The sequence below is a fragment of the Gopherus evgoodei genome, unplaced genomic scaffold, assembly GCF_007399415.2.
Source record: "Gopherus evgoodei ecotype Sinaloan lineage unplaced genomic scaffold, rGopEvg1_v1.p scaffold_43_arrow_ctg1, whole genome shotgun sequence".
Lineage (NCBI taxonomy): Eukaryota > Metazoa > Chordata > Testudines > Testudinidae > Gopherus > Gopherus evgoodei.
Genome location: NW_022060064.1, coordinates 1111325 through 1139307, shown reverse-complemented (window position 1 = coordinate 1139307; position 27983 = coordinate 1111325). Strand labels below are relative to the sequence as shown.

Here is a 27983-nt window from a genome sequence, read left to right as displayed (position 1 = left end):
CTTTGTAGGGATCTGTTTGCTTTCAACTAATGGAATAAAGATTGCTTTCAAACCAAAACAATTCTTTTATTAAAAAACAACAACTGGAGGAGAGAGAAACAAACAAACAAACAAACAAAAACACATCAGCACTGTGGGGAATGGGTAAAAGGTTACACATCTTGTCTCAAGTAATTTTCCTCTTAACAGAAATAATTACAGTCCATACTGGGCCTCTCTTCTCATACAGGCTATTTCTCTCACATATTCTCCCACTTTAACTCCTTTGGAGTGAGGTTTTAATTTCAGGATTAGCCACCGTTTCCTAGATAGTAGGAGGGGGCAGGGAGAGAACTAGAAGAAAACCCGAATCATATTGTAACACTGAAAGTTATCACAGAATCAGCCTCTTACACTAGTTAACTTCATGTTTAATTTCATTATCGCTGGTAACAACTTATTCAAAAATTACAAAATATAAACCGATAGGGCAGTTTTCTCTTAATTCCCATTTCCACCCAGTCAGCTTTGTGTGAAGTCACATTCTACAATAACCTAGGAGCCTTCCACTTCTATGAGTTCTTTTCTCCCTGGGTCTTCTCCCAGAAGTGTGGGTGGAAGGGGTCTCACACGATGTGGGAAGGCTGCATCATGAGAAAACCCACCTGTGCTCTATTTTCCTACTTTCTGATCTTTCAGAGTAGCAGGAGGTGGAGAAGCGATAAAAATGCATTAGATTCAAGAGAAAACTAAGAGACCAAACCACAGATGCTGGACTCAGTATTCATATACCCTGTAGTATGAACTTGGGATCGGATACATTCCCTCATTGGCTACAAATCATTTGCCCAGCATGGAAATGCTTCTTGTCCAACAAGGCAGCCAGATTGGGACCCATAGGCATGGAATGGCTCTGAAGGAATCAGTTGAAAAAGACAGTTGTGCCCAATTTAATCATGGCATCCTTTAGGAGCGTGATCAATGCCACTTAACTAGTGAGCAGCATTCTAAAAATAGTTGACCTGGGCCACGGGTCACCATAGCTTCCATCTCAGGGGTGTAAACCAACCACTCATACCTGCAATTTCTACCTGAGGTCTTGTCAAATCTTTCACTTTCCTTGGAGTAATTTTACACTTCTCTGGTGTAGAATTCTTCACCAACCACACAACAGATCAGTAACGATAGTGAGGTACAACTCCCCCAAATATGCCCCTTTATTTCTTTAATCTGGTGGCACAGGATCCATTTTTCCCATCTCTACCTAGCTAGGGATTGCATTTCCCAATTAATAGGCAACATGCTCCTGATTAGGAAGGAGATATCTTCAGGAGCGACCTCCTGCAGGGCCTGGGCCACAACGGCTTTGGGAGCCAAATAACTTGGAACTAAGGAAAATACCCAGGTATTTACCAGGAAATCCTCTTCCCAGCCCTTTGAAAAAAATATTGACCCAACCAACCAAACAGAGGGATTGGGATGGTGATGGGGAATACGGGAATCCCTCTGACTTACCCTATCTCCTTCTGTTGTTATAGAGGGGAAATGACATTTTCCCCTATCCCTGCCATTTGTTATAGTTCAATATATTTTAATTGAGGAAAATGGAAGTAAAAATATCTGTTCTGTAGCACAACCTGAAGCAACATCAGAGCAACTGGGAATGAAACAATTTGTTCCCGAAGGGGGAACTTGATGACTAACAATGGCTTTGAAATGGGGGAACAGGATAACCGTGATGCTCAGGATCTGTTTAAACTAGGAAAAGTGATGGAGTTTAGGTCAGGTCAAGGGGAAAGCTAATGCCAACCACTGCACCTGGGCTGCATCTGCACTACAACTATAATTGTCTTTTTACACCAAGATCACTAACTTGAGCAGCCAACGCCATGTACACTCCTAGTGGATGGAAAGCACAGGTAGTTTTTGCCTCCGTGTAGCTTGTTGGGATCAACCCTCTCGCTTCCACCTGGAGCTGATGAACAGTCCTGGCTGGAGGGACACACTACTTCGACTCAAAAGGAAAGGAGCTGATATAAAAGATCACAGGACTGACCCCAAAGAAGGGTGAGCTACAAAAGGCAGAAGCAGGCAACTTATCTGGGGGAGCTGAGACACCATAGTGAAAATGGTACAAAAATCATAGTGAAAATGGTACAAAAATCACTATGTGGGAATTGGCAAATGTGATTTTTTTTTTTTAAAGAAACATCTTTGGTCAGCCCTAGTCAAGGCATTTGTTCCAGTTCTCTCTCATGTGGATTTTCTTATGTCTAATGAGGATTGAGCTCTGATTAAAGCTTTTCCTGCACTCAGAACACATGTAGGGTTTCTCTCCTGTGTGGATTCTACGATGTTTGATGAGGTCAGAGCTATTATTGAAACTTTTCCCACACTCAGAGCACGTGTAGGGTGTCTCTCCTGTGTGGATTTTCTTATGTGAGAAGAGGGCTGAATTATCAATGAAGCGTTTCCCACACTCAGAGCATCCATAAGGTTTCTCACCTGTGTGGATTTTCCTATGTCTGATAAGGTTTGAGCTCTGATTGAAGCTTTTCCCACACTCAGAGCACGTATAAGGTTTCTCTCCAGTGTGAGTTCTCCAATGTCTGATAAGGGTATAGCTCTGACTGAAGCTTTTCCCACACTCAGAGCACATGTAGGGTCTCTCTCCTCTGTGGAGTCTCTGATGCGTGAAAAGGTCTGAGCTCCCATTGAAGCTTTTCCCGCACTCATGGCATATATAGTGTGTCTCTTCCAAGTTGATTCTCTCGTGTGTAATAAGGTCTGAGCGGCTCCTCAAGTTTTCCTCTGGAATCTGCGGAGTCTCACAGGCTTTTTCTATTTCTGGGAGTGCACAAATCCCAGAAACATTCCCTTTGGATCTTCCTGATAACATCCCATGTGGCTCTCCTTGCTCAGCATCTTTCTGCTGGGGATTCTCCTCCTCATTCTCACTCACCATCCCATCACCTGATGGGAGACAGAGACAATCCAGACATAGGTCACTCTCTGTGCCGGAGAGAAAGGAAATCTCAGAGACAGGAATTGAAAAAGGGATGAACAAACCAAAATGTGTGTGGGAGAGATCAAAACTATCAGGAGCAGATTTTCCCCAAACCCTTCCCCAGAGGAGAAAGGGATCAGTTTTGGTCCGCATTTCACAAGAACACCCAGGGGAGAGCGAAATTGGGGAGGGACCTGCTGCCAGTTGTCAGTCTGCAGGGAACAATCCTGAACTTGGAGCGCTCACAAGGTCTTTGTAGGGCATCCCAAATGTTTCCTGTATTCACAGACAGTTTTTGAGTTGGTTTAACCCAGGGGTACGCAACCTATGGCACATGTGAGAACTGATTTTAGTGGCACTCACACTGCCTGGGTCCTGGCCATCGATACGGCAGGCTCTGCATTTTAATTTAAATTTTAAATGAAACTTCTTAAACATTTTAAAAACTTTACTTACTTTACATACAACACAGTTTAGTTATATATTATAGACTTATAGAAAGAGACCTTCTAAAAATGTTAAAATGTATTACTGGCATGCAAAACCTTAAATTAGAGTGAATAAATGAAGACTCGGCACACCACTTCTGAAAGGTTGCCGACCCCTGGTTTAACCAATTCCTCACCTGTGCAGGCAGCTCTCGGGGGCACTTCTTTCTCAGAGCCCAGGACGTCTGGGACCCACGGCTCTTCCCCTTGTTCCAGCTGCGAGATCACATCAGGTTCGGAAACTGGAAACCCTACTCCAGGCAAAGAAAACAAGGGAGGTCAGTGGAATTTGTGGGATACTTGTCACAAAGAATATTCCATGGTTTTAACCCCAGCTCATTTTTAAGCTGTAACATCCCAAGGCCAGCTTCCTTGGCTCAAAGTGGCAGGAGAGTCATTATAAATCATATTCATTCCCTTAGTGCCTAAGGGCTAAGTAACAGAGGGTCCCCATTGTGCTAGGCAAAGTACAAACACAGAATAGTAGATGGCCCATGCCCTGAAGAATTTACGATCTAAATAGACAAGACAGACACAGAATGGGGGAATGGGTAGAATCCACTGTTAGAAAATATTCAGTCCTGCTTGTAAAGCCTATACTTTAAGAACTTAGGTGTATTTTTATCACTTAGCTAGTTACCAGGGTATAAAAACAAAGAATCAAAATCACAGTCTGCCTGTGTATGGGTCTTCTCTCATTAGGATAGTCTGAGGCCTTGTTCTTAGGCTAAGGCCTTTGACTAAACAGCAGAAGAAGCCATAAGCTGGGAAGCATACGGTCACATCCTCACCCCAAACCAGTCACACTGTAATGAGGTGGTATTGGGTTGTTAGGAAGATGATCCTGTCCTGATAGCGCTCATCACCACCAAATAAAGAAACAGATCTTAAGATGGTTAAGAAAACTTAGTTTGACAGCAGCCTGTCTGGCAAGAAATCACTTCTCAATGGTTGTGGTTTTGAAGCCTTCATTTCTGTATTGTTTTATCTTTATGGCCACCACTTTTATATTGTTAATCTGTCTGGTTCTCTATTTTTTTCTGTCTGCTGTATAGTTACATTTCCTAGGTGTAAGTTAATTAGGGTAGTGGGATATATTGGTTAGAGAATTATGTTACAATAAGTTAGGATTGGTTAGTTAAATTTCATTAAAATGATTGGTTAAGGTATAGCTGAGAATATTACTACATAAAATAGAGGGGGAAGGGAAATCGGAATCATGTTTGTTAAGGGGGGGGGAACAGGAACATAGGCAAAGCTCTGGAGCATCAGAGCTGGGAAGAGAACACTGGGGAACAGATTCTATCGGAGTATCGAGATAAGCCTGAACGGTGTGAAGGTCTTAGGGATACACTTGCTTGGAAACTAACCCCAATAAACATGGCATTATCTGCACTTCAGACTTCTGGTCTTTTGCTGTCTGCGTGACAAGAACCAGGGAAGAGAAGGCGCTCTAACAAAACTGACATGATCTGATAAATAAGAGGTAAGCCTTTAAGGAAGGTTTTAATACACTTTAGAGCTGATCAGGGATTCCCACAAGGACTGATGAGGGGGTCATGGTAAATACGCATTGAGATCCTTTCCCTGTTTTATATCCTTTCCCCATTAGGCATGCTGTCATGGATCCATAGGATCTGTGCAATGCCTGGGCTTTTAAACAGTCCTTGCAAAGCCTCTGGCTTCAACACTCCTACTTCAACCTGTGAACTCTGCCAGCAGGTCCAGTTGAACTACACTCCTCTTCAGAGACTGTTCCTCACTCAATGCGCACAGCATTTTTTTGCTGTGACACTGGACAGACTTAAAACATAGCAGGGTTTATTTGTGAACTGAAACGCAACATTGGAAAGTCCTTAGATTAGGACAGAGAAGCAAATAAGACAATATAATCCATATTGGCCAATGCCCTCGAGCCATGCTGCTGTAGAAAACAGTTTAGTTTCCTTTCACTGTGCCTGTCCATTTGTCTTCGCTCCAGCAGAACTCCCTGCGCCTGAGAGCCCAGTTCTTCCTGCTTCCAAAAACATAACTAGTCCATGTATGCTTCACTCAGCCAAGTAGAGATCCTCCCGTGGACAGGTGACAATTATTCTCTTGTCTCTGTGGGGTATTCCACTGATGTAGGTTGGTCCCAGGCAGTTCTTAATGACCCATTCATATCACCCCATGACAGCTCCATGACAAAACACCTCATGTCTCCTCCTCTTTATAAACATACAATACCAATCACACAGGGAAACTGAGGTGTGTATTGGCATCTTAGAAGTATCACCAAAATTCCCACCTCTATCACACACACACTACTCACAGCCCTTGGAGAGAAAGCAAAGCACAGGAACTGGACGTTAGTCCAGTGAACACAGTGGAGGACAAGCTGCAATCCTCAAACCTTGGTCAAAAAGGAGAGGCAGGTGGCTACCTACCCATAGAGAGGGGCTGGCTAGAGGCCTGACACCTGAGGAGCCATTCTTTGAGCAGACCATGGAGGCAGGTCAAAGGCTTAGCTACCCCAGAACTGTGACATTGCAAAAGGACATTCTGGGGAATTAGGAAATCTAGTGACTCAGGTGTAATGGGAGGGAGAATTAAACTCCCCCAGTGTGTGGAGAAGGCTGGGGAATTAAACACTAAAATTCAGGAGCAACAGCCTCTAATTCTTCCAGAAAAGGAGAAGGTAAGAAACAAGAACTGGGCCATGCAACCTCAGGAGGGACAGGCTCAGAGATCCAAGGAGCCTGGAGGGAAGACAGCTTGTGGCTGCTGCAGATGGGGAGAGGGGAGATAAGACTCTCTCCAAACTCTCACTTCTGTTGACGCTGACCTGATTTTATGACCTAGTCTCATTTACCAGAATAGGTCTAAGGAGAGAATCCCAGATCAGATATTTTGCACCCTTATTTTGAGAGACTAACGAGGAACCACAAATGGGCAATACGCCACAAGATTCTGAAAGAAGGAAGTTTGAGGCGGGCTTTAGCAATTAGGTTGCTATGCAGTATCTCAGCAGTTGGATGCATTCATATATTGGAATTATTAATAAATAAGTGATGTAAATCATTAGTATTAATGCTTAATTATGGACTTCCCAAAGGCCCCATATGGGTTGGGGCTGGTATTGACATTCTTGTAATCAGAGTAAAGGAGCAGATATGGTATATAGCCAACCTATTACCATAAGGAAGTGGATAAAATACCTCTCCTAGTTACCATTTTTTCATTTTGTCAGGTCCCCAAGTAAAGTGAAGCAAGGCCTCCATTCTGATGGTCTCTCTTGCTCCTCGATCTTTGTTTCCAATGGTGTCCCTCTTTACTATACTTACCTCAGTCTAATCATTATGTGTACTGATCCTTACCTGTGATTTCAATTATAACTGTCTGTATTAAATCAAGTTTCTGTGTGTTTCACCAAATTTCATCTTCTCAATTAACTTTCAGTAGCTATGTACAAGGGAAAGTTGTGCCCCAATACGTAATCTTATAGGTGTAAAAATTGTGCAGGCTGCACTACCACCCTGTGATATCATCAACAAGGTGCCCATTTGTGTCTGGGTAGTGGTCCTGCTATGGGAGGGAGGAATGAAAGGACTCAGGATCGGAGGCCGGGGTCGCTGTGCATACAGATGGGGAGGGAAGTAATGAGTGGGAGAGGGAGGGCAAGCGTTAAAATAACATTTGAGGAAAATATGTATAATGAAGTGGAACTGAACAGAAATAAAACTGGAGTGTAGGCTCTAAAGCAACGAGGCTTGGGTAGGAATTTGGGGTTAAAGGTCTGGGATCCTCCAGGGCTCTAGATCCCCAAACCTCTTCTCCCTCCCACTGACCCACCCAGCCCACTTTCTGGGTGCCTTTCCTCTAGACTCCCTTCCCTTTCTTCCCATTACTCTCAGTCATCGCCACCTCCCGGCACCTTGGTAGCTTCTTGTGTTCCCTCCTCATCTCTCACTACCTCCTTCCTCCCTGCTGCTTCTTAGCTCTTAGCCTGCACACACCCTCCCCATATCTGGGCACCCTAGAATCATCTACTCCACCCCTTCTCCTCCCCTCCCACGGCTCTGTTCTCCCTTCACCCGTGGGGTCCTGAATGGCAACATTATACGCTCTCCTATCAGAAGAGGAGCTCATCTGACTGTCACACAAGTCATGCATGAGTCACACACCTATTTACTCAATTTAGAATTCTACAGGTGGCAAATTTTCCTCTTAAAATGAGGAAAAGGCATGAAAGCTACAGTTATTAATGTATCCAATAAAGATACATTAAATGCAATTTTAAAATGACTGATGGCACCAAAAAAGTACATGTCCAAAAATGATACTAGTGGGTGGGAGATAAGGCAAAAAAGGGGGGACAAGGAAACTTGTTAAAACTTGTATGATGAATAAAGGTATAAAGTTATTACTACTCAGGTTCTTTAGAGACCCAACAGCTTCTAATAACCCAGGGGACAGGATTCTTTACCCAGCAAGACCACCGTCTCATAGTTCTCCTGCATGACATCCCTGTAGAGGTCTCTCTGACTGAGGTCCAGCAGAGCCCGCTCTTCCCTAGTGAAATACACAGCCACCTCCTCGAATGTCACCGGCCCCTGAAAGAGCAAAAGTCCAACACTCAATACCTGGTGCCCCACTCACAGCCCCACTATTCATGGAACAGCAACACCAGGGAAATGGAAGCCATGGGAGGCACATGTTAACAGAGTCCCACCCCACCTTGCTTCGAGTAGCCAGGAGGCATCAGAGGGTAGCAAGAGAGAAACTTGTGTCTCCCAGCTGACAGACGGAGGCAGGGTCTTCACATTTATCACATACCTACTAGCCAGAGCTTGATATAGGAGATGAGGCTGTCTCTGGACCCTGCTGGTGGCTCCCTGGTAGGAATCCCAACACTCTCCAAATAAAATATATGGAAGAAAGGGGAAGTCAATAGTAAAGAATATAAGTTAGAAGGTTAGAACTATAGAAAATTGGTAAGGGAAGCTATCAGAAAACAATGACCAATCAATGAAAATAAGAAGGAAGTTTTAAAAAGTATATGAATCCTAACAATGGTAGTTATAAATTACTATACAGAAATGGCAGAATTATCAAAAATAATTCGGAAAAGGTAAAAGTCTTTAATAAATATTTCTTTCCTGGATTTGGAGAAAAACAGATGATGCAACTCATATCATTAGATGTTGACGATGACACTCCATTGCAACAGGACTTCACGAGGACATTAAACAGCAGCTATTAAAGTTAGGCATGTTTAAATCAGCAGGTCCAGATAACTTGTATCCAAGACTTTTAAAATGCCCGGTGGAGGAGCACGGTGGACTATTAATAATGATTTTAATTAGGACTTGGAACACTGGGGAAATTCCAGAAGACTGGAATAAAGCTAATGGTGTGCCAGTATTAAAAAGTGTAAAAGAGATGCCCCAGCTAATTACAAGAGTATCAGTCTGACATCGATACTGGGCAAGATAATGGAGCAGTCGATACTGGATTTCATTAATAAAGAATTAAAGGAGAGTAATATAATTAGTACCCATTAAAGCTTTAGAGAAAATAGATTCCTATCAAACTAACTGGATATCCTTATTGGAGGAGATGAAAAGTTTGGTTGCCGCTAACAGTATTGATGTAATATACCTAGACTTCTGTAAGGCATACAACTTGGTCAAGCACAACATTTTGACTACAGAACTAGAATGATACAAAATAAACACGGCATACATGAAATAGATTAGAAACTGGGATTGTAAATGGGGAACCACGGTCGAGTGGATTTATTTCTAGCGGCTTCCTCCAAGAACTGGTTCTTGGCCCTGTGCTATTAACATTCTTATCAATGACCTAGAAAAGAATACAAAATCATCACTGATAAAGTTTGTAGTTCCCACAAAGATTGGGAGTGGGGGTAACTAATGAAGTGTCAGTAGATTCAGGCTCCGGCACTGGGAGTCTGTGAAGTTTTCCCAGTCCTTGTTGGAGGGTTATTTCCTGTTCCACAAAGAAGGGAAATTCCATTCCCAACTCCTGTGCCTTGAAATTAGGCCCTATCTGACACTACACCCCATATTCAGCATAGTGGTATGGTTATAATATAATTAGGACGTAATTATGATGCATTTTGTACAAGATGCATCATGTGTGTTGTCACTGGAAAAGTTATGATTTGCTGAATATGATTATCCTATTTGTGTGCGTGGATCATGTTTGTATCTGAAAGTTATGGATATTCACTGTGTATCTGTATTTCAAATGTGCTTACTCTTAGTACCAGCCACAACTAGTCTTTCAGGTACAACAATGAAGAAGCCAGACAGTGCTGATGGCTCATCAACAAAGACAATGGACCATGCAAGAGCTTAGCACTCAGCAGGGCATGCTAGGGCATATGATCAGACCACATGACACTGAACTCCATTTTGGTACCTGTATTTTTCCACAAACTGGACTGAGAACTCAGTTTCAAACAAAGGGGTCCCGCCATATGGAAAAGCTACATGAGGTGGGGTGTGACGGCATCTCTTGGCCTCATTCCCCACAGAAGAGAACTCCTGGAAACACCTGAGGAACAAAGACTGAACTGGGGGAAGTGCTGGTCCCAGGATAAAGGGATTTCTAGCTTGTGTATGGAAACTTGGTGGACTGCTTCTATCATCAGTCAGGGTGAGAAATTGCTAATTCAAATTCTATCCAGCTAGTATGCTAGGCTTAGCAAATAACCAAAAACTCAAACTAAGTAATCTGTTTTGATCTGTTTGTTATCACTTATAATCACTTAAAATCGATCTTTCTGTAGTTAATAAACTTGTTTTATGCTTTATCTTAACCAGTGTATTTTGAGTGAAGTGTCTGGGGAAAAATCTCAGCTTGGTTAGCACAAGTTTTTTGTGCCTAACTTTCCCATATCGAGGGGAAGGTGAACTATATTAATGATCTTACATTATACAAATCCCTGTGCACTATAAAATGGTATAATTCTGGATTATACTACAGCAGGCGTGCAAGGTTCGGGAGCTGGGAAATTGGCTGTTGTCTTCTCTCTGTCCTACAGTGGCTTAGGTAAAGCACTCAGGTAGCTTAGCTGGGTGCATGGTACCACCTGCTCTCGGGTTGGGTGGTAACAGGACCTGGAGAGGCTGGCTGAATCTCCAGCAAAGCAGTGTGAAAAAGGCCAGCCCAATTTGAGGATTAGAGGACACAGGAGTTCCCAGAAGCCCCCCAGACTGCACCCCAGGGGTGATAACCCATCACACCCTAGATTACACAAGTCTCAGCAGGTTTGTCACATCCTGTCCCCTCCCCTTCTCTACCCTAGACATTTCCTGCCTCCCACCACCTCCAGCTGCTCCCCCTCTCCTTTACTCCTCCTCTTCCTCCGAGCAGAGTCCATCACCAGCTCCCTGATAATCCCTTACCTGAGCCAGCTCCATTGCAGCCATTTCCTTCCCCCGGGTGGATCTGGAGTGAAACCTGGACGTTATTCTGTAGCCTGCCAGGGTGAAAAGGGGAACATGAGAGAATTCAGATGGGGCTTTTGTCCATTCTACAAGCCGATTCTGCCCAGGATTTTTCCCTGCTAATGGACATTCTAGGTTCTGCCACACTGTGAAGCACAGAGTGACCTTATTGCAGTGCATGCCTAGCCCCCTCCCACCAGGGTGTAACCCTCTGAGACATGGTGAAACCCTCCCAGTAACAGGAGTCTCTCTGTTACACTTATCAAGTTTGCAGACGATACCAAGTTGGGAGGGTTGCAAGTGCTTTAGAAAATAATCTGGACAACCTGGAGAAATGGTCTGAAGGAGATAGGATGAAATTCAGTAAGGACAAATGCAAAGCACACCGCTTAGGAAGGAACAATCAGTTGCACACATACAAAATGGGAAATAACTGCCTAGGAAGGAGTGCTGTGGAAAGGGATCTGGGGGTCATAGTGGATCAAAAGCTAAATAGGAGTCAACAGTGTTGCAAAAAAGCAAGTATCATTTTGGGATGTATTAGCAGCAGTATTGTAAGCAAGACACGAGAAGAAATTCTTCCGCTCTACTCCATGCTGATTAGGCCTCAACTGGAGTATTGTGTCCCGTTCTGGGTGCCACATTTCAGGAAAGACAAATTGGTGAAAATCCAAAGAAGAGCAACAAAAATGACTAAAGGTCTAGGAAACATGAGCTATGAGGCAAGATTGAAAAAACTAGGTTTGTTTAGTCTAGAGAAGAGAAGATTGAAAGGAGACAAGATAACAGTTTTCAAGTACATAAAAGGTTGTTACAAGGAGGAGGGAGAAAAATAGTTCTTCTTAGCCTCCAAGGATAGGACAAGAAGTAATGGGCTTGAATTGCAGCAAGGGAGGTTTAGGTTGGACATAAGGAAAAACTTCCTAACTGTCAGAGTGGTTAAGCACTGGAATAAATTGTCTAGGGAGGTTGTGGAATCTCCATCATTGGGGATATTTAAGAGCAAGATGGACAAACACCTGTCAGGGATGGTCTAGATTACACTTAGTTCTGCCTTGAGTGCAGGGGACTAGACTAGACGACCTCTCGAGGTCCCTTCCAGTTCTATGAACCAAAGGAGAGTGAATCAAAGGAGTCACTTTGGGGGATTCTCCCTGTCACTGTCCCCAAGGCAGCTGTTTCAGGTTTACAAAGTTGTTTGATGCTCCAGCCTTTATACAGTCTCTCCTAGCAGTGCCCCTTTCATGGGCTGGGTCTACTTTTAGCTTTTGGCAAGTGTGACCCCAGGGGCTCTGAGACTGGGCCTCCTTGTCTCAGCACTCCTTGTTTCTTTCTGTGGCTCCCCAATCAGTCCAAATGAGTAGATATGTCTCATAGAGACAGTGAACATAAGAACAACCCACTGCGTCAGATCAATGGTCCATCTAGATCAGTGGACAACGCCAGGTGCTTCAGAGGGAATGAGCAGAACACGTAATCATCAAGTGATCCATCCCTGTCACCTATTCCCAGCTTCTGGCAAACAGAGGCTAGAGACACCATCCCTGCTCATCCTGCCTGTGACACTGGCAGATGAGGTGTTAGCTCTTACACAAGCCCCCATGTCTTAATTGAACATGGACAAACGCACAGCTAGAATCAGTCTGGCTCACCTGTGTTAGTATTGTTAAAATAAGTATAAGAATTACAAGAATGTGTTTAGTGTTTAGACTTTATTGAATGCTTGCGAGTTGCTGCCTGGGTTAATATCTGACTAGCTGCATTGTGAGCCTCTGTGGCTCTGTAAATCACCAGACAGGAGAGAGATGTTACCTAGGTGAAATGCTGATTGGCAACAGAATCCATTACATCCTGCCTGGCAGGAAAGGTCCATCAACACCAGATAGACTATTATGGGTGTAGTAAGATGAGGCCCTGAGACAAACCCTTGGTATCAGAGGCCTGGTATGAGGCCAGAGGCCTGAATTGAAGTACTGGTTAAGACATTGCTAACAGAAAGCTAAGGCAGGCCCTGCTCACAGAAGTTGACAAGAGCATATACACATGTAAGTACTGATAAAATGAACATAAGGACAATATGACGGATATGCAATATGAAAGAACCATGCAATGGATAGACAATATGATGGATAAACAATATGAACGGACAATATGATGGATAGACTTATTTTTTCGAATCAATCTGCACCATGAATCATAGAATATCAGGGCTAGAAGGGATCTTAGGAGGTCATCTAGTTGAACTCCCTGCTCAAAGCTGGACCAATCCCCAGAAAAGATTTTTACCCCAGTTCTCTAAATGGCCCCCTCAAGGATTGAACTCACAACCCTGGGTTTAGCAGGCCAGTGCTCAAACCACTGAGCGATCCCTCCCCTGCCCTTCCCTCAGCCTCTCCTCATGTGTTCCAGGCCCCTAATCATTTTTGTTGCTCTCCACTAGGCTCTTTCCAATTTTTCCACATCCTTCTTGTAGCATGGGGCCAAAAACTGGACACAGTACTCCAGATGAGGCCTCACCAATGAAAGGCAACACCATAATGCATAGAGGGGCTGTATCTCAATGCATTCAATGATATGAAACCTGTTTGTGACTATGTATAAGAATGCATCCCTGAGTGGACGTCTTTGTCTGGCCTAGGGGGCAGTGGAGAGTCCGGCCACTGACTGTGCCAGTCCATTGTCAGGAGGCACATATTCGTAGCATGTCCTGTAGAGTCTGTAGGGAACCATTACTGTGCTTCGTTTGACAATAAACCTGGCTGGGTGCCTTCGTACCTTATCGGAGTCTGTGGGCACTGGGGGCTCTCTCGGGGTCTGCTGTGTCAGCATCTGCAGAGCCGGGGCAGCACACAGAGGGAACACACGCATGCAGCCGACTGATATCAACATTGATATCAACCACACTGGTACCATCTGACGACACTGGTGACCCCGACCGCTGATCTAGTGAATAAGCGAGCTGTCTGCTGTAGGAATCGTGATCTAACATGACAGAAAACCATAAGCTAGGGAACCCCCTTAACCCCTCCCTTCAAATCCCCACAGAGTTTAAAAAGTATAATGGGGAAGAAACATGCAATGTAATTTGTAAAGCTAGGACAGAGACTGTAGCCTTAAAATATAAAATATTGCAAACTATAGCCACGGCTGTTAAATGGTTAAAACAGCATGCCACAAAATCAGTGAGGCAAGTATCAGCCTCCCATTGAAACTCCCATTGCAAGCAACCCAGAGACAACCAGCACAGAAACAGACAAAAACATTGGAAACAGCAGCAGGGAACCTACAAAAAATACATGTGCCGTCCTCTGTTATAAATATTTGTGGTCAACAGCAGGCTTCAGGTAGCTCCCCTATGCCTGAAGAAGGGGGGGACAGAAATGGAAAAACATGGCCCTAGGAAAATTAAAAGATTAAACTGGGTCCACTGTAGTGCAGCCACCACCTTATGAAAAAAGCCAGGTTCTGGTAAAAGCTAAACTAGGACCTAGACTGGTGCCTGTAGGGAGAAGTAAGTGCACAGATGGAAAAGGCAGCACACAATACTTTCAATGACTTGGTAAATCAAACAAAGGAAAAAATGGGAACAGTTCACAGAGCACATTAGGAGACAGGATCTGCCACTCGATCGCAGGGGAGTGAATAAAAAAGAATCTCAAAGTAAAAAACCAAAATTAAGCGGGTTAACACCTACAATTGATGCATTAACACATGGAGTTGCCCCAAAACAGTTAACTGCAGCAAAAAAGGGCACTCCTGCCACCCACTTGGCATGCACACAAAAGCAACAGACATTGAGGGAACCAATTCAGGTTTTACATGAGCAAGTAACTACCCCACTCTCCTCTCAGAGCCAGGATAAAAACCAGGGGCACAGTTCCCAACTGTGCAGGTTCCCAACTGCTTTGACCCACGGACCCACACTCCGCGCTCATATCTAAAAATATAACCACCTTTCTCAAACATTTTTACATACTGGTTAAGTTTTTTCCATTATATACTTTCTCAGTTTGCTAAACTGGCTGCTGCTGCCTGTACTTTCAAATACCTTGATACAGTTAATCCTTCTTGGCTCAGATCTCGCTACCATCCTAGGCTGCTCTTCACCTCCAGCTCCCCTTTCCCCTGCCTCTCCTCACTTCGGCTGTCTCTCTGTTTAAAAGGTTAAAAGTTATAGTTTTTACGGAAACCTCCAAAAGATAAAGCAATAGAAAACAGAACAAAATTCAAGAAACAAAAAGAAAAAAGGTAAAAACTTTACTTTAAATACATCCAGGAAATGAGTTATTTTAGCCCTTCAGGAATGCAATAGCTGGAATTATTCCTAACTTTCTTGAAGACAGGGCTGCCAAGCAACCGAAATGCACACTCTGCTTCTAACCTAACCACTCACTAATATTTGAAACATGGGCTTTTCTTATTTCCATCTAGCAGAGTTTTAAAATAATGTTAAATATAAAGTACTGCAAAATTCCTTGTTACCAAATACATAAAAAAATTAATATTTGCCAAATTTATTGTATCAATTTTTGTTAAAAGTTTTAAATAAGGTAATAACTTGTTTATTCAAATGTTTAACCCTTTTAATTTTTTGTTTGCCTTATTTTGTATAGTTATGAATAGAATTCTGCGCTATTTGTTTCTAATGGTAAGTTTGTCCTGTATGTCATGTGCATTGTCCAGTGTTGTATGTTGTGTGCATCATGTGACTATTTTTTATTATTTTTATTTGGTTGCAACAAAAGTCAATTTTATACTCTTTTAAAAATATATGTATATGTGGTGCCACACTATTTTAATATTATGGTTGAGGTATAACCTCATAATATTATTAATACTATTTTTTTCAAAGTTCAACAAGATCTCAGTTATAAATATATGTACATATATTGCAGCCTCAAAAAATAATGAAATTGCAAATAAAAATAATTCTCTTTTATCACACTTTCGTTTTGTTTTTGAAGTTTTAAAAAAATATTTTATTCAAAGAAAAAGGGAAAACCTCAACATTAAAGTAAAGATAATATTAACAAAATGTCTATTTCTGGCTTGGGTTTTTATAAACTTGTTTGGGTTTTTTTTTAAAATTTGTTTGCACTTTTAAATATAGTTATAAGAATGTGAGAGCAAAATGTTTTAAAATAACAATTTATGCATCGAGTTAGCCAAACAATTTCAACAGGTTTCCACCTTTGGCTCCCAAACATAACAAAACATCATGAAAGTTTAATACCCTCAAAGTATTTGCATGGACCTGTATTTAAAATTTATTTTGGTTTAATTTTATACACTTTTCTTTTATGTTATATCAGTGGTCTCCACTCCGGGGCTGCAGGTGCTGGTGTTCTCGGTCCCCGGCAGGTGCGGGGCCGTGACTTAAGCCAGAGAGAAACTGAGGCCCTGCGCCTGCCGGGGACAGAGAACGCCGGGGATGCAGGCTTCATTCTATGTGATAGTAAGAATAATAGATACATTTGGACCAGCAGTTCAACAATGTTTTACTTTTTTAAAATAAATAAGATGAAAACTGTTTATGATATTCATTTTGTAAAAACTCCTTAATTTTTTTTTACAGGTAGATAAAAAAGAGCAAATTCACACGGTAAGGTGAAAGAGTAATTGCCAAATAATTTAATTAATACCCTTTACATGTAAAATTACCTTTTGTATCTTATGGATTCATATATTATATAGTATTAAATATTTTTTTTGTATTATTTAAGGTACAAATCCAAAATAAGCCTTGAAAAATTGTTGGCACCCGCCACACTCTTCTGAAAACATGAATGTGCTACTCACCACAAAAAAGTTGGGGACCACTGTGGGCTGGTCTACACTACGGGAGGAAATCGATCTTAGATACGCAACTTCAGCTACGTGAATAATGTAGCTGAAGTCGAATATCTAAGATCGGATTGCTCACCCGTCCTCACCGCGAGGGATCGATGTCCGCGGCTCCCCTTGTCGATTCTGCAACTCCCTTGGAGTTGGGGAGTTCCGGAATCGATATAAGCGTGCTCAGGGATTGATATATAGCGTCTAGATGAGATCCCCGAGCGCGCTTATATCGATCCCCGAGCAATCAATTTTAACCCGCCAATACGGCGGGTAGTCTAGACGTAGCCTGTGTTACATATGTTATATGTTATGTTAATGGGAAGCAGTGGTTGTTAAAGTTTGTTCTTCTAAAAACAGTTAACAAAGAGTGAAGCTGGTATCACAGGCAAAGTAACTCTAAAAAGCTTGTTAAAATTATGTTACTAACTCTTTTGCTGAAACAGTGTTCAGCAAGGGAAAGCAATACACCTTCTCATGGAAGATTGTGAGCATCTATTTCAGCCGTGAAGCATTACATTTAGTATAAAATATTAGTAACGCACCTCAAGTGAAAATGAATATCGATACAACAATTGCAAAAGTATCGCTTGTGTATAAAAAGACTTGGACCCTATTATACTGTAAACACTAAATTAATCTGTGTATTAAATTTGGGTTACTAAAAACAAGAGAAATGTAAAAACAAAACAAAAACAAACTTTATTATATTAACTAACTTAAGAACAAAGACACCAGAGATATCTGTACACAGTGAAGAAATCCCCAAGCATCAAGAAAAGAAAAATGAAGTGCTTTACAAATAACAGACTGGTCAAATACACCTCTACCTTTCATATATGGACAATTACTTTAACAATCAGCTAAAAACCACTAGTTGGACCAGGATAAACTGTCATTTAATTTCAACTTGGTTACTGGGTAAAAATAACTGTATTATTGCTGTACTACTGCATTATCGTTGTACTATTGCTGTACTATGCACATTTTAAATGTTGTACAGCAATAATATAACTTTGCTAAATTGTTTAACCAACACACAGGTAAAAATCAACTAATGAATGGCAGAAGACAACAGGAAGGCAAGGAAAAAAACAAATTGGTAAAGAAATTAAGTTACACACTAACTACAATCGGGTAAACAAATTCCGTGTTAGTACCAGTCGTAATTTGGGTTAATGACACTGCATCCAAAATAAGACACGTTAATTCAAAACAATCTTGCTCAGTGTCTGGATACCAATACTACAGCCTGACACAGCAATATTTGATAAATTGGCAACTGTCCATTCAATAAGTTATCTGGAAAACAACATCCATAAAAACAGCTAGATCTACATCAACTACGGGTGTACCCCGGGGCAATGCAATCCATGGAACAGAGAAGTAAGCCATTCCTGTTTCCTGCCTAGCAAAGCTTACCAGAGGGCAACAACCAGCAGCAAGGGTGGCCCATAACATGACTGCACAGTACTGGGCAGTAACTAATTACAAGACATTTATATATAAAGGCCTCATTTGTAGTGTCATTACTCCAAATTTCTGTTTTACTTCTCATACACATAATACTGTGGAACAAAACTATAACAATGCGTATCCCAGTATGTCAAAACACTCAGCCTATTACTAATGATACAGGTGATAACTACAATTGCCCTAATAGAAGTGTGTTTCTATCTGTGTCACCAAAGTAAAAGGGTCAGAGTACAACACCAGACTGGAAAAACATGGTTATGCTTGGACATAGGGTGATGTCATACATACACATACATACCACACATATATACCCATATACGCTACAAATATATATGCCGTATCCATATTATTCATATATATTATTTGGAAGTGCCTCTAAGGCTCAACCATAATACTACATTCCTCAGTCATGGTCCCGGGCCTAACATTCCCAGGCCACCATAAAGGACTAAAAAATAATTGGATACTAAAATGTCTACCACTCGTACGAGGGAATGTGCAGACTAAGGATAGGTGGGGCATGAGTGTATGGATGCTAAAATGTGGTGACCACATAACAGTGTTTAGCCCACTGGGTTATCTTCAGTTCATGCATTATGCTTTTCTGGGACGAAGAGTAAACATCCTCCCCACAAAAAGACAAAAAGTAGGGCAATGTAGTAAGACGAGGCCCTGAGACACAAGCCTTTGGTATCAGAGGCCCGGTATGAGGCCAGAGGCCTGAACTGAAGTAATGGTCAAGATATAGCTAACGTAAAGCAAAGTTAGGCTGTGAGCCAGAGGCAGGCCCTGCTCACCTGTTTGTACCTGTGTATAAGAATGCATCCCTAAGTGGACGTCTTTGTTTGGCCTAGGGGGCAGTGGAGAGTCCCGCCACCGATTGAGTTGGTCCATTGTCAGGGGGCACATATTTGTAGTATGTCCTGTACAGACTGCAGGGAACTATTACTGTGCTTCGTTTGACAATAAACCTGGCCGGGTGCCTTCGTACCTTATCGGAGTCTGTGGTCACTGGGAGTTCTCTCAGGGTCTGCTGTGTCAGCGATCTGCAGCACACAGAGGGAACACACGAACATAGCCAACTGGTATTAACATTGAACAGAGCAGAGCAGCACACCTGTGGCGTCTGATGACAATGGGATGTTAAAGAAGACAAAAGACTGTTGTTGTGCTCGACCTCCCATTAGCGGAGTTTGTAGTTCAGAGCACATGGCAAGAAGGGGATAAAAAAAACCCATACAGAAGGAACTGATTACCTGTATGCTGCCTGGACTCTGGGGGGCAGTTTCTAGGCATTAGCAAGAGATCCCCAGCTGATTAGCCTGTGTTAGTCCTAAAGAATATGTAGAGCCTGCTTATTATAGAAGCTTCTATTACTTTTGAAATTTAAGACTGTAACTCGTCTGCAACTATATGATTACCTGCTTTAACTTCATAAACAACTCTCCTTTCCTTTTAAATAAATCATAACACAGGTTATTACAGGACTGGCTACAAGTTTTGTCTTTGTTGTGAGATTCAGTTGACCTAAGGAAGTGACTGGTCCTTTGGGACTGGCAGTAACCTGAACATTGCTGTGATTCGAGGTGTAAGGCAGTGGTTTCTCAACCAGGGGACTGGGACCCCTGGGTGGCCACGAGCAGGTTTCAGTGGGGCTGCCAAGCAAGGCCAGCATTAGACTCGCCGAGGCCCAGGGCAGAAAGCTGAAGTCCCAGTGCATGGGGCTGAAGTCTGGGGCACTGAGCCCCACCACCTGGGACTGAAGCCAAAGCCTAAGCAACGTATGGGGCATGGGGCCCCAGGCAGTCGCCCTGCTTGCTACCGCCTAACGCCAGCCCTGGCTTTTATATGCAGAAAACTAGTTATTGTGGCCCACATGGGCTGTCGAGTTTTTATAGCATGTTGGGGGAACCTCAGAAAGAAAAAGGTTGAGAACCCCTGGAGTAAGGGACCATCTGTCACAAAGGTGAGCTCACCTGCGTGGTGAGATATATGGGATGACCCAAAGGAACAGTCTGTGATTCCATGTTAATGTTGTCACAGTGCCGGAAGCGTTTACACTTCATATTTGGTTGGTGAAATCTCCATACAGACCTCACAACCAATTTGGGGTTTGTTCCCTGCTTCTTACCAGTCTGCCTGAAGCTGGTGCTCCTGTTCTCGAATCACTGGAGACAGCGTTACAGAGGCTTATGGGCACAACGCCACCAGCAGCAATTTGTAGGAATCAGAGCAGGCTTTACAGTGACACAGTGTGGGCCAAATGGTCTATGGACTCCACCAAGCCCCAGTTCTCCTCCAGGGCACATCAGCATCCTGGCAACCTTCTAGGAGGATCAAGGCTGCAACTCGTTCAGTGATGATGGATCTCCAGCAAAGCATCACCCGCACCCCATAACCTGCCTTATCTCCTGAGACACAGGTGAGAGACAGAGGTGCACAACGGATCCAGGGGGAGGGGCAGGAAAAGGGATAACAAAACACACCTTCTGGGGGTCACCCCTCAGGAAATGAAGGTGACAGGCATTGTGGTGGCAGTAAAGGGCGAGAGGAGGGAGTGGGAGCAGGAGGGAGCAGCACCCTCAAAGGCAATGCTGCCAGTGGGTTACCCCAGCACATCAGGCATGGAGCTAATAGGGGGCCATTCCCTGGCTCTGGGAGCCTGTGAAGGGCTATATAAACCCCACGCTAGCATAGAAGGGGTTAAACTGCTGCTTTAGTCCGGACTGGCCCAGCCCCTGCACACCTGCAAACCATGCCAGGACTGGAGCAGGAGTTAACAGGAGAGACCCACAGGGGGGAAACACCGGAAAGGGAACAGTCTGTGGAGCATCTCCATCCCCCAAGAGAGGGCTGGCAGCATTTGGGGCTCTGGCCTTCATCGAGGGAGGGTGGGGATCCTTAGAGGTCAAAGGGAGAGTGGGCTGAAACTTGCACTGGAGACCCAGTAAACTCTGAAGGCAACTGAGGGCCCCCAGAAGTAAGAGAGGCCCATATCCTGATGGGAGCTGTCCACAGTTTCTCCCACACACTCTATATTCCTTTATTTACCCTTGTCTGCTAACAGTCGGCTCTTGTGCTGTTTCACCTGGTGCCCCGAGGCCTCAGCCAGAGGGTTGAGCCCTGATACACTGGAAGGACGTGCCCCTGTAGCACCCCAGGGTCAGGGGGCAATTGGCCTCACAGAGGTGCACCCCAGAAGGCCTGAGGCCCAGCAGTTGGGCATCAGTTTGATGGGCTGGATGGACTCTCACTGGGGGCTGCCAAAAGCCTGGAACATGGAGTAGATACAGGTTGGCCTGGGCAGCAGGAAGCGGGGCAGCATCCCAGACAGCACACCGAGAAGGGAAATGGAGAGGGGGAACGCGGGACACTGCAGTGAACTCAGCACCCGTCCTGAAGGCCATTGGCAGAAAGTTGTCCTCTCTCTGGCCTACGGGAGTCAGACAGTGACATAGAGATCCCATGGCAAAGGGTCACTTGGTCTTTGCCAGCAGTTCTCACCTGAGACCTGACAAACTCATCACATCAAACATCTTTTAGAGGACATTTACCTACAGGGGAGATCATGTGAGGCTGTGACAAAGTTGGATTTCTTCATCTTGTTATGTTGCATGTGAGTCTTACTGTCCTATACGAATACTGTGTGTACCTGTTTCCCAGTGTGCTGCACCAATACTTTGGTGGTGGGAACTGGGTGTGTGATTTTTGCTGAGGCCTTTGGGGCAAATGAAGCTTCCCAGCTGCCTGCACTTATGTAACCTGAGACCCAGGAGAGGGGTGCGACCAGGTGACAGCTTTAGCTTGGGAAGTCAGACAAGGAGACAGAGAAGGAGCAACAGGGGGGTGTTGGAGGTCAGGTCACTGGAAGTGGAAAGTCTGCGTGGGGGGGACTGGAAGAGGAGGAGTCCAGGGCATCTGGTTCAGGACTCCCAAGATGGACTTGGCTGAAAGTCACTAATTTCTGTGATAGCAAACTCTGTTCTACGCTGTGTTCCTGTCATCTAATAAACATTCTGTTTTACCGGCTGGCTGACTGCAGAGTTGGGGTGCAGGGCTCTCTGGCTTCCTCAGGAGCCCCATCCGGGGGAACTCACTGCAGGAAGCACACAGGTGGATGGGGTGTAGAACTGATAAATGAAATTGTTTTTAACTGTTCACTTTATTAATGTAACTTCTGTTCACCATTCACTACACTTGCCTACACTGTAACTTCTATTCCATATTATCATTCAAACCCCATTTTAAAACACTCACTCCATTTTGTAAAAGCGTCCTCCAGCCTTCATTTTTGCAAACCCTGCTGTAATCTTATTAGTTTAGTTTAGATGTGTGAATGAGGTATGTATGAATGACGGAATCAACCTCCAGCCCCAGCCTGTTCTGATGAGATAAAGTTCAAATACCAATGGCTGAAGACCTAGACAACAGCCCTAAACAAAGTAAGAAGCATCCACCCTAAAAAGAAAAGGGCAATAGAACAACAGAAGGAAGATCAAAGTCAGGTTCAAGGCTGAAAGTCACGCCTGCAATTGATGGGTGATCAATCTAAACCCAGAGGCAGTGTGACACAGCAAGACCTATAGACTTTGAATCCAAACTAAAAGCCTATAAAAAAAGAAGGGTGAGATGAGAGACTCTGGGTAACATTCTGCTGCCAACATGGAAGAACATGGGTGCCTGCCCAACAGAGATCCAGCTCGGCCTTGTGCCTGGCTTTCCCGGCCAGTTAGCCACCACAAGCTATGAACCCAAGCTGCAAAATCAAGCCATGAACTTAAGCTATCTTCAGGACTGGTAACTATGCAGCAGCTGCAGAACACCTGATGAATCTGGGTGTGTGTGTGAATGTGTGTGTATTAGGTATAATGTGAGTGTGTGTGTATATAGGTATTAGGTATAATGTGTGTGTGTGTGTGTATGTGTGTGTATGTATAAGAATTAAGATATTAGTTATTAGTCATAAATCAAATTGTTATCATAATAAATGTGGCATCTTTGTCTTGTCCCCTTTAATAAGATCCTGCTGGTTTTTACTAGTCTAATATAATTGGTATAACAGGGGAAGCTGAATGTCTGAGGTCAGACCCAGGAAGGTCGAACCTGTGTAAGCTTCTGCCCTGGAGACAGTACGCTCAGAGAGAGGCAGCTCCCCCGGAGTCCTGACTGGCTTCATACAGAGTAGTTCCAGAGCATTGCCCAGTGACTCTGTGAGAGAGGCATCTACAAAAAGCTCATAACTGGTCAAGACTCATAATGACTAAGAGATCAAAGTATGGGGTGTATGTAAGGAACAAAGGATTTATATAGAAAATCTACTCTATGGTCTTGGAATGGAAATCAATCACCGAGAGGTAACGGGTCCCAGGATTGGCCCATCCACCCAAGAGAGAGTCGTCAACAACGTTCCCTCTAATTTTTTCCATCCATATGCAGAATGAATGTTATGTGCTCCACCAATATTGAGGTCCTGTGTGGATGTGCGCCACCAGTACAAACAAAAACCCTAGATATATATTTTTAAACAGTTTATAGGAATGGAAGAAGAAGAAAGAATATTAAAACAAGGAATAGTTAATAAGGTGCACTGCTTAAGATGTGTATTTAACATGAAATCAAATAAAGAATATTAACACTGTGCTTGGAGTACACGTATCCTTTCTAACAACTCAAGCTAGTAAACACACCAAAATGTGGCATACTGAAAACAGAAATAAAACACAGTCATGGGCATTAAGTAAAAGCATTAAAAATAAGCACCAGAGACCCAATTTAATAACCTGCTCCTACCATAGAACACTAAATCTTCAGGGAAAGCTGCTCTCAAAAAAATGAAACATCTGCCAAAACACTAGCATGCAGTAAACTTCTGCAGTTCACAAAACTATCCCCCTTGCACGCATATTATCTGCGCACACAGCTCAGCTTTAAGATGCTAAACAAATCTATGAGTCAACTAGAAATAGTCATGCTCTCATGGCAAATATTAATACAATATTTTCTGATACTGGAAAGGAGAGTAAAAAGTATTCACTCAGGCTCATACCATTTCTATGGGATGTCAATGCTTAATTTGATGAATACTTCACACAAATGGAACAGTAAAAATAAGTAATAAACCAACACAGAAAACAAAGCCACAAACAAAGTGACAACACTGAAAATAGGAAGGGAAGTAAATCATCAACTGGTTGTTACGGGTATTTTAAATGAGTGATTAAGACTCAGGCTGTGCGAGTGCAACAGACCCCTGTAGAAACAGGCGAAGATCTCCTGTTTTGTGTGTGCGCGCGCCCGTGTCCACTCGAAAAGTACAAGCCCTGGAGCACACTGACACATGGCTTTGGAGTTGGCAGACAGATCCCTGCTTCAAAGAGCTTGCAAATAAGGTCTTCATCCCACAAAACACTGAACACCACACCTAGTGCTTGCTACTTCTGAGTCAATGAGAGTACTCTGAAGGGTCGGAACTATACCATGAGCTCACAGCCCCACCGCCCAGAGCATTGCATGGGCTGCGTGGCACGCTGACGCTGCAGGAACCGGGGGAGAAACAACAGGGGAGGGGCCGTAGTTTGCCCACCTCTGCATTAGGGTCTATTTGTATAACTGTTTGCAAGATTTCATTGGCTATTGTGAACCTGCAGCCTTCTATTTTGAGATTACTAAATACAATCCAGGGCACTACTCCTGAAAGACTGCAAGTCCCAGCTGGTGACATGCACCCTAGAGAGCAAACAGCTGATGAGACCTTTCACCCTAAAAAGCGCTTTTGGCTCTTTGACATTGCTTTGTCCACCCCACCAGAAAATGCTATAGGTAACCAGATACTTACAGCAAACCTTCACTAGGTATAGTTCTACCAGCTCTGTGCCAACATTCAAATGGTTCTGTTTGTTTATCTTTCATTCAGCTTTGCAATTCTTAGATTCCATTTAAAAACTGGAACTGAAATAACCAAAGCAAGTTAAGAAGGGAGGGGCATCGGGCACAGGTGGGGATAAAACAATAAAGGGAAAGAACTGACTATGCAAAAAGGAAAATCCTAAACTATCAGAGCCCCAGACCCCCACCCAACTGAACCCACTCCAGCCAGGCATATCAGGCTGGGCCCTGAAAAATCACCCAGCCCGTCTGGCAGTGAATGCTGCGTGTTCCAGGCAGAGCTAGGCTGTGTGCATCTGCTCTGCTGACATGCTGCTTTGGTACGGAAGGCACCATGGTCACAGGGAGCAGAGACATGGACTCCTACATAACACAATCCCAGATACACTTCCAATGCCGCATCCCCCCCACCTCCCCACTGTCTGCCATCCCCTCCCCTACCTCCACATGGCCATTCTCAGCCTACTGCTAACAGTTCCTTCCAGCCTTCAGCACTATAAGTAAATAAAACATGGTTTTACAAAAGGTAGATCGTGCCAAGGAAACCTGTTCTCCTTCCATGAGAAGGTGACTAATTTTTTGGACAAAGGAAATGCCGTAGCTCTCATCTATCTGGATGTCAGTAAGGCATTTGATACAGTTCCACGTGGGAAACTATTTGTTACAGTGGAGAAGATGGGGATTAGAATGAGAACAGAAAGGTCCAGAGCTTTGAAGCTGTGCTCCGGCTCCACTCCAGCTACAGGAAAAAACTTTACCTCCACCCTATACCGAAAACCTACCGACCGCTATGCCTACCTTCATGCCTTCAGCTTCCATCCCGGGCACATCACACGATCCATTGTCTACAGCCAAGCACTGAGGTACAACCGCATCTGCTCTAATCCCTCAGACAGAGACCAACACCTACAAAATCTCCACCAAGCATTCTCAAAACTACAATACCCGCAGGAGGAAATAACGAAACAGATCAACAGAGCCAGACGTGTACCAAGAAGCCTCCTACTGCAAGACAAACCCAAGAAAGAAACCAACAGGACTCCACTGGCCATCACATACAGTCCCCAGCTAAAACCTCTCCAATGCATCATCAGGGACCTACAACCCATCCTGGACAATGACCCCACACTTTCACAGGCCTTGAGTGGCAGGCCAGTCCTCGCCCATAGGCAACCTGCCAACCTGAAACATATTCTCACCAGTAACTACACACCACACCATAATAACTCTAGCTCAGGAACCAATCCATGCAACAAACCTCGATGCCAACTCTGCCCCCATATCTACACCAGCGACACCATCACAGGACCTAACCAGATCAGCCACACCATCACCGGGTCATTCACCTGCATGTCCACCAATGTAATATACGCTATCCTATGCCAGCAATGCCCCTCTCCTATGTACATCGGCCAAACTGGACAGTCGCTACGGAAAAGGATAAACGGACACAAATCAGATATTAGGAATGGCAATATACAAAAACCTGTAGGAGAACACTTCAACCTCCCTGGCCACACTATAGGAGACCTTAAGGTGGCCATCCTGCAGCAAAAAAACTTCAGGACCAGACTTCAAAGAGAAACTGCTGAACTTCAGTTCATCTGCAAATTTGACACCATCACCTCAGGATTAAACAAAGACTGTGAATGGCTTGCCAACTACAAAACCAGTTTCTCCTCTCTTGGTTTTCACACCTCAACTGCTAGAACAGGGCCTCATCCTCCCTGATTGAACTACCTCATTATCTCTAGCTTGCCTGCATATATATACCTGCCCCTGGAAATTTCCACTACATGCATCTGATGAAGTGGGTATTCACCCACGAAAGTTCATGCTCCAAAATGTCTGTTAGTCTATAAGGTGCCACAGGATTCTTTGCTGCTTTTACAGATCCAGACTAACACGGCTACCCCTCTGATACAGGAAAAAACTTACAGCTCCACTGCACTTATCATTTGGAAGTGACAGAGGAGGAGACAGACCTGGGTGTATTGGTTGATCACAGGATAATTATTAGCTGCCAATGTGATGTGGCCATGAAATAATGTAGCTTAATGCAGTCCTAGGACGCATCAGGTGAGGTACACCTCTACCTCGATAGAATGCTGTCCTCAGGAGCTAAAAAATCTTACTGCATTATAGGTGAAACCACATTATATCAAACTTACTTTGATTCACCGGAGTGCGCAGCCCCGCTCCCCCGGAGCCCTGCTTTACTGTGTTATATCTGAATTCACGTTATATCAGGTTGCGTTACATTGGGGTAGAGATGTATTTCCAGTAGACAGAATAAATTGCCTAGGGAGGTTGTAGAATCTCCATCTCTGGAGATATTTAAGAGTAGGTTAGATAAATGTCTATCAGGGATGGTCTAGACAGTATTTGGTCCTGCCATGAGGGCAGGGGACTGGACTCGATGACATCTGGAGGTCCCTTCCAGTCCTAGAGTCTATGAGAGGGAAGAGTTAGTACTGTTATACAAGGCACTGATGAGACCTCATCTGAAATACTGTGGGCCATTCTGGTCTCCCATGTTTACGAAGGATGATTTCAAAGTGGAACAGGTGCAGAGAAGGGCTACTAGGATGATCTGAGGAATGGAAAGATCTGCTTTATGAGAGGAGACTTAAAGAGCTTGGCTTGTTTAGCCTAACCAAAAGAAGGCTAAGGGGAGACAGGATTGCTCTCTATCCGTACATCAGAAGGATAAATACCAGGGAAAGAGAGGAGCTATTTAAGTTAAGCACCAATTTTGGCACTAGAACAAATGGATATTGGCCATCGATAAGTTTTGGCTTGACATTAGGCGAAGGTTTCTAACCATCAGAGTGAAGTTTTGGAACAGCCTCCCAA

General features: G+C 43.7%; 2 protein-coding genes across 2 annotated transcripts in view; both read right to left on the bottom strand.

Annotated features, from left to right (window-relative positions):
- LOC115642642 (zinc finger protein 436-like) overlaps positions 1 to 27983 on the bottom strand; it is a 936374-nt gene that overhangs the window by 903660 nt on the left and 4731 nt on the right. The gene's annotated exons all lie outside the window — the stretch shown is intronic.
- On the bottom strand, positions 70 to 26497 carry LOC115642651 (zinc finger protein 34-like). Its single transcript, XM_030546344.1, has 5 exons — positions 26474 to 26497; positions 10890 to 10963; positions 7940 to 8066; positions 3612 to 3725; positions 70 to 2991 (listed from the first exon to the last, which is right to left on the bottom strand). Exons 2-5 carry the CDS (start codon positions 10911 to 10913, stop codon positions 2204 to 2206), a joined length of 1053 nt encoding a protein of 350 aa, XP_030402204.1. The 5' UTR covers positions 10914 to 10963; positions 26474 to 26497; the 3' UTR covers positions 70 to 2203.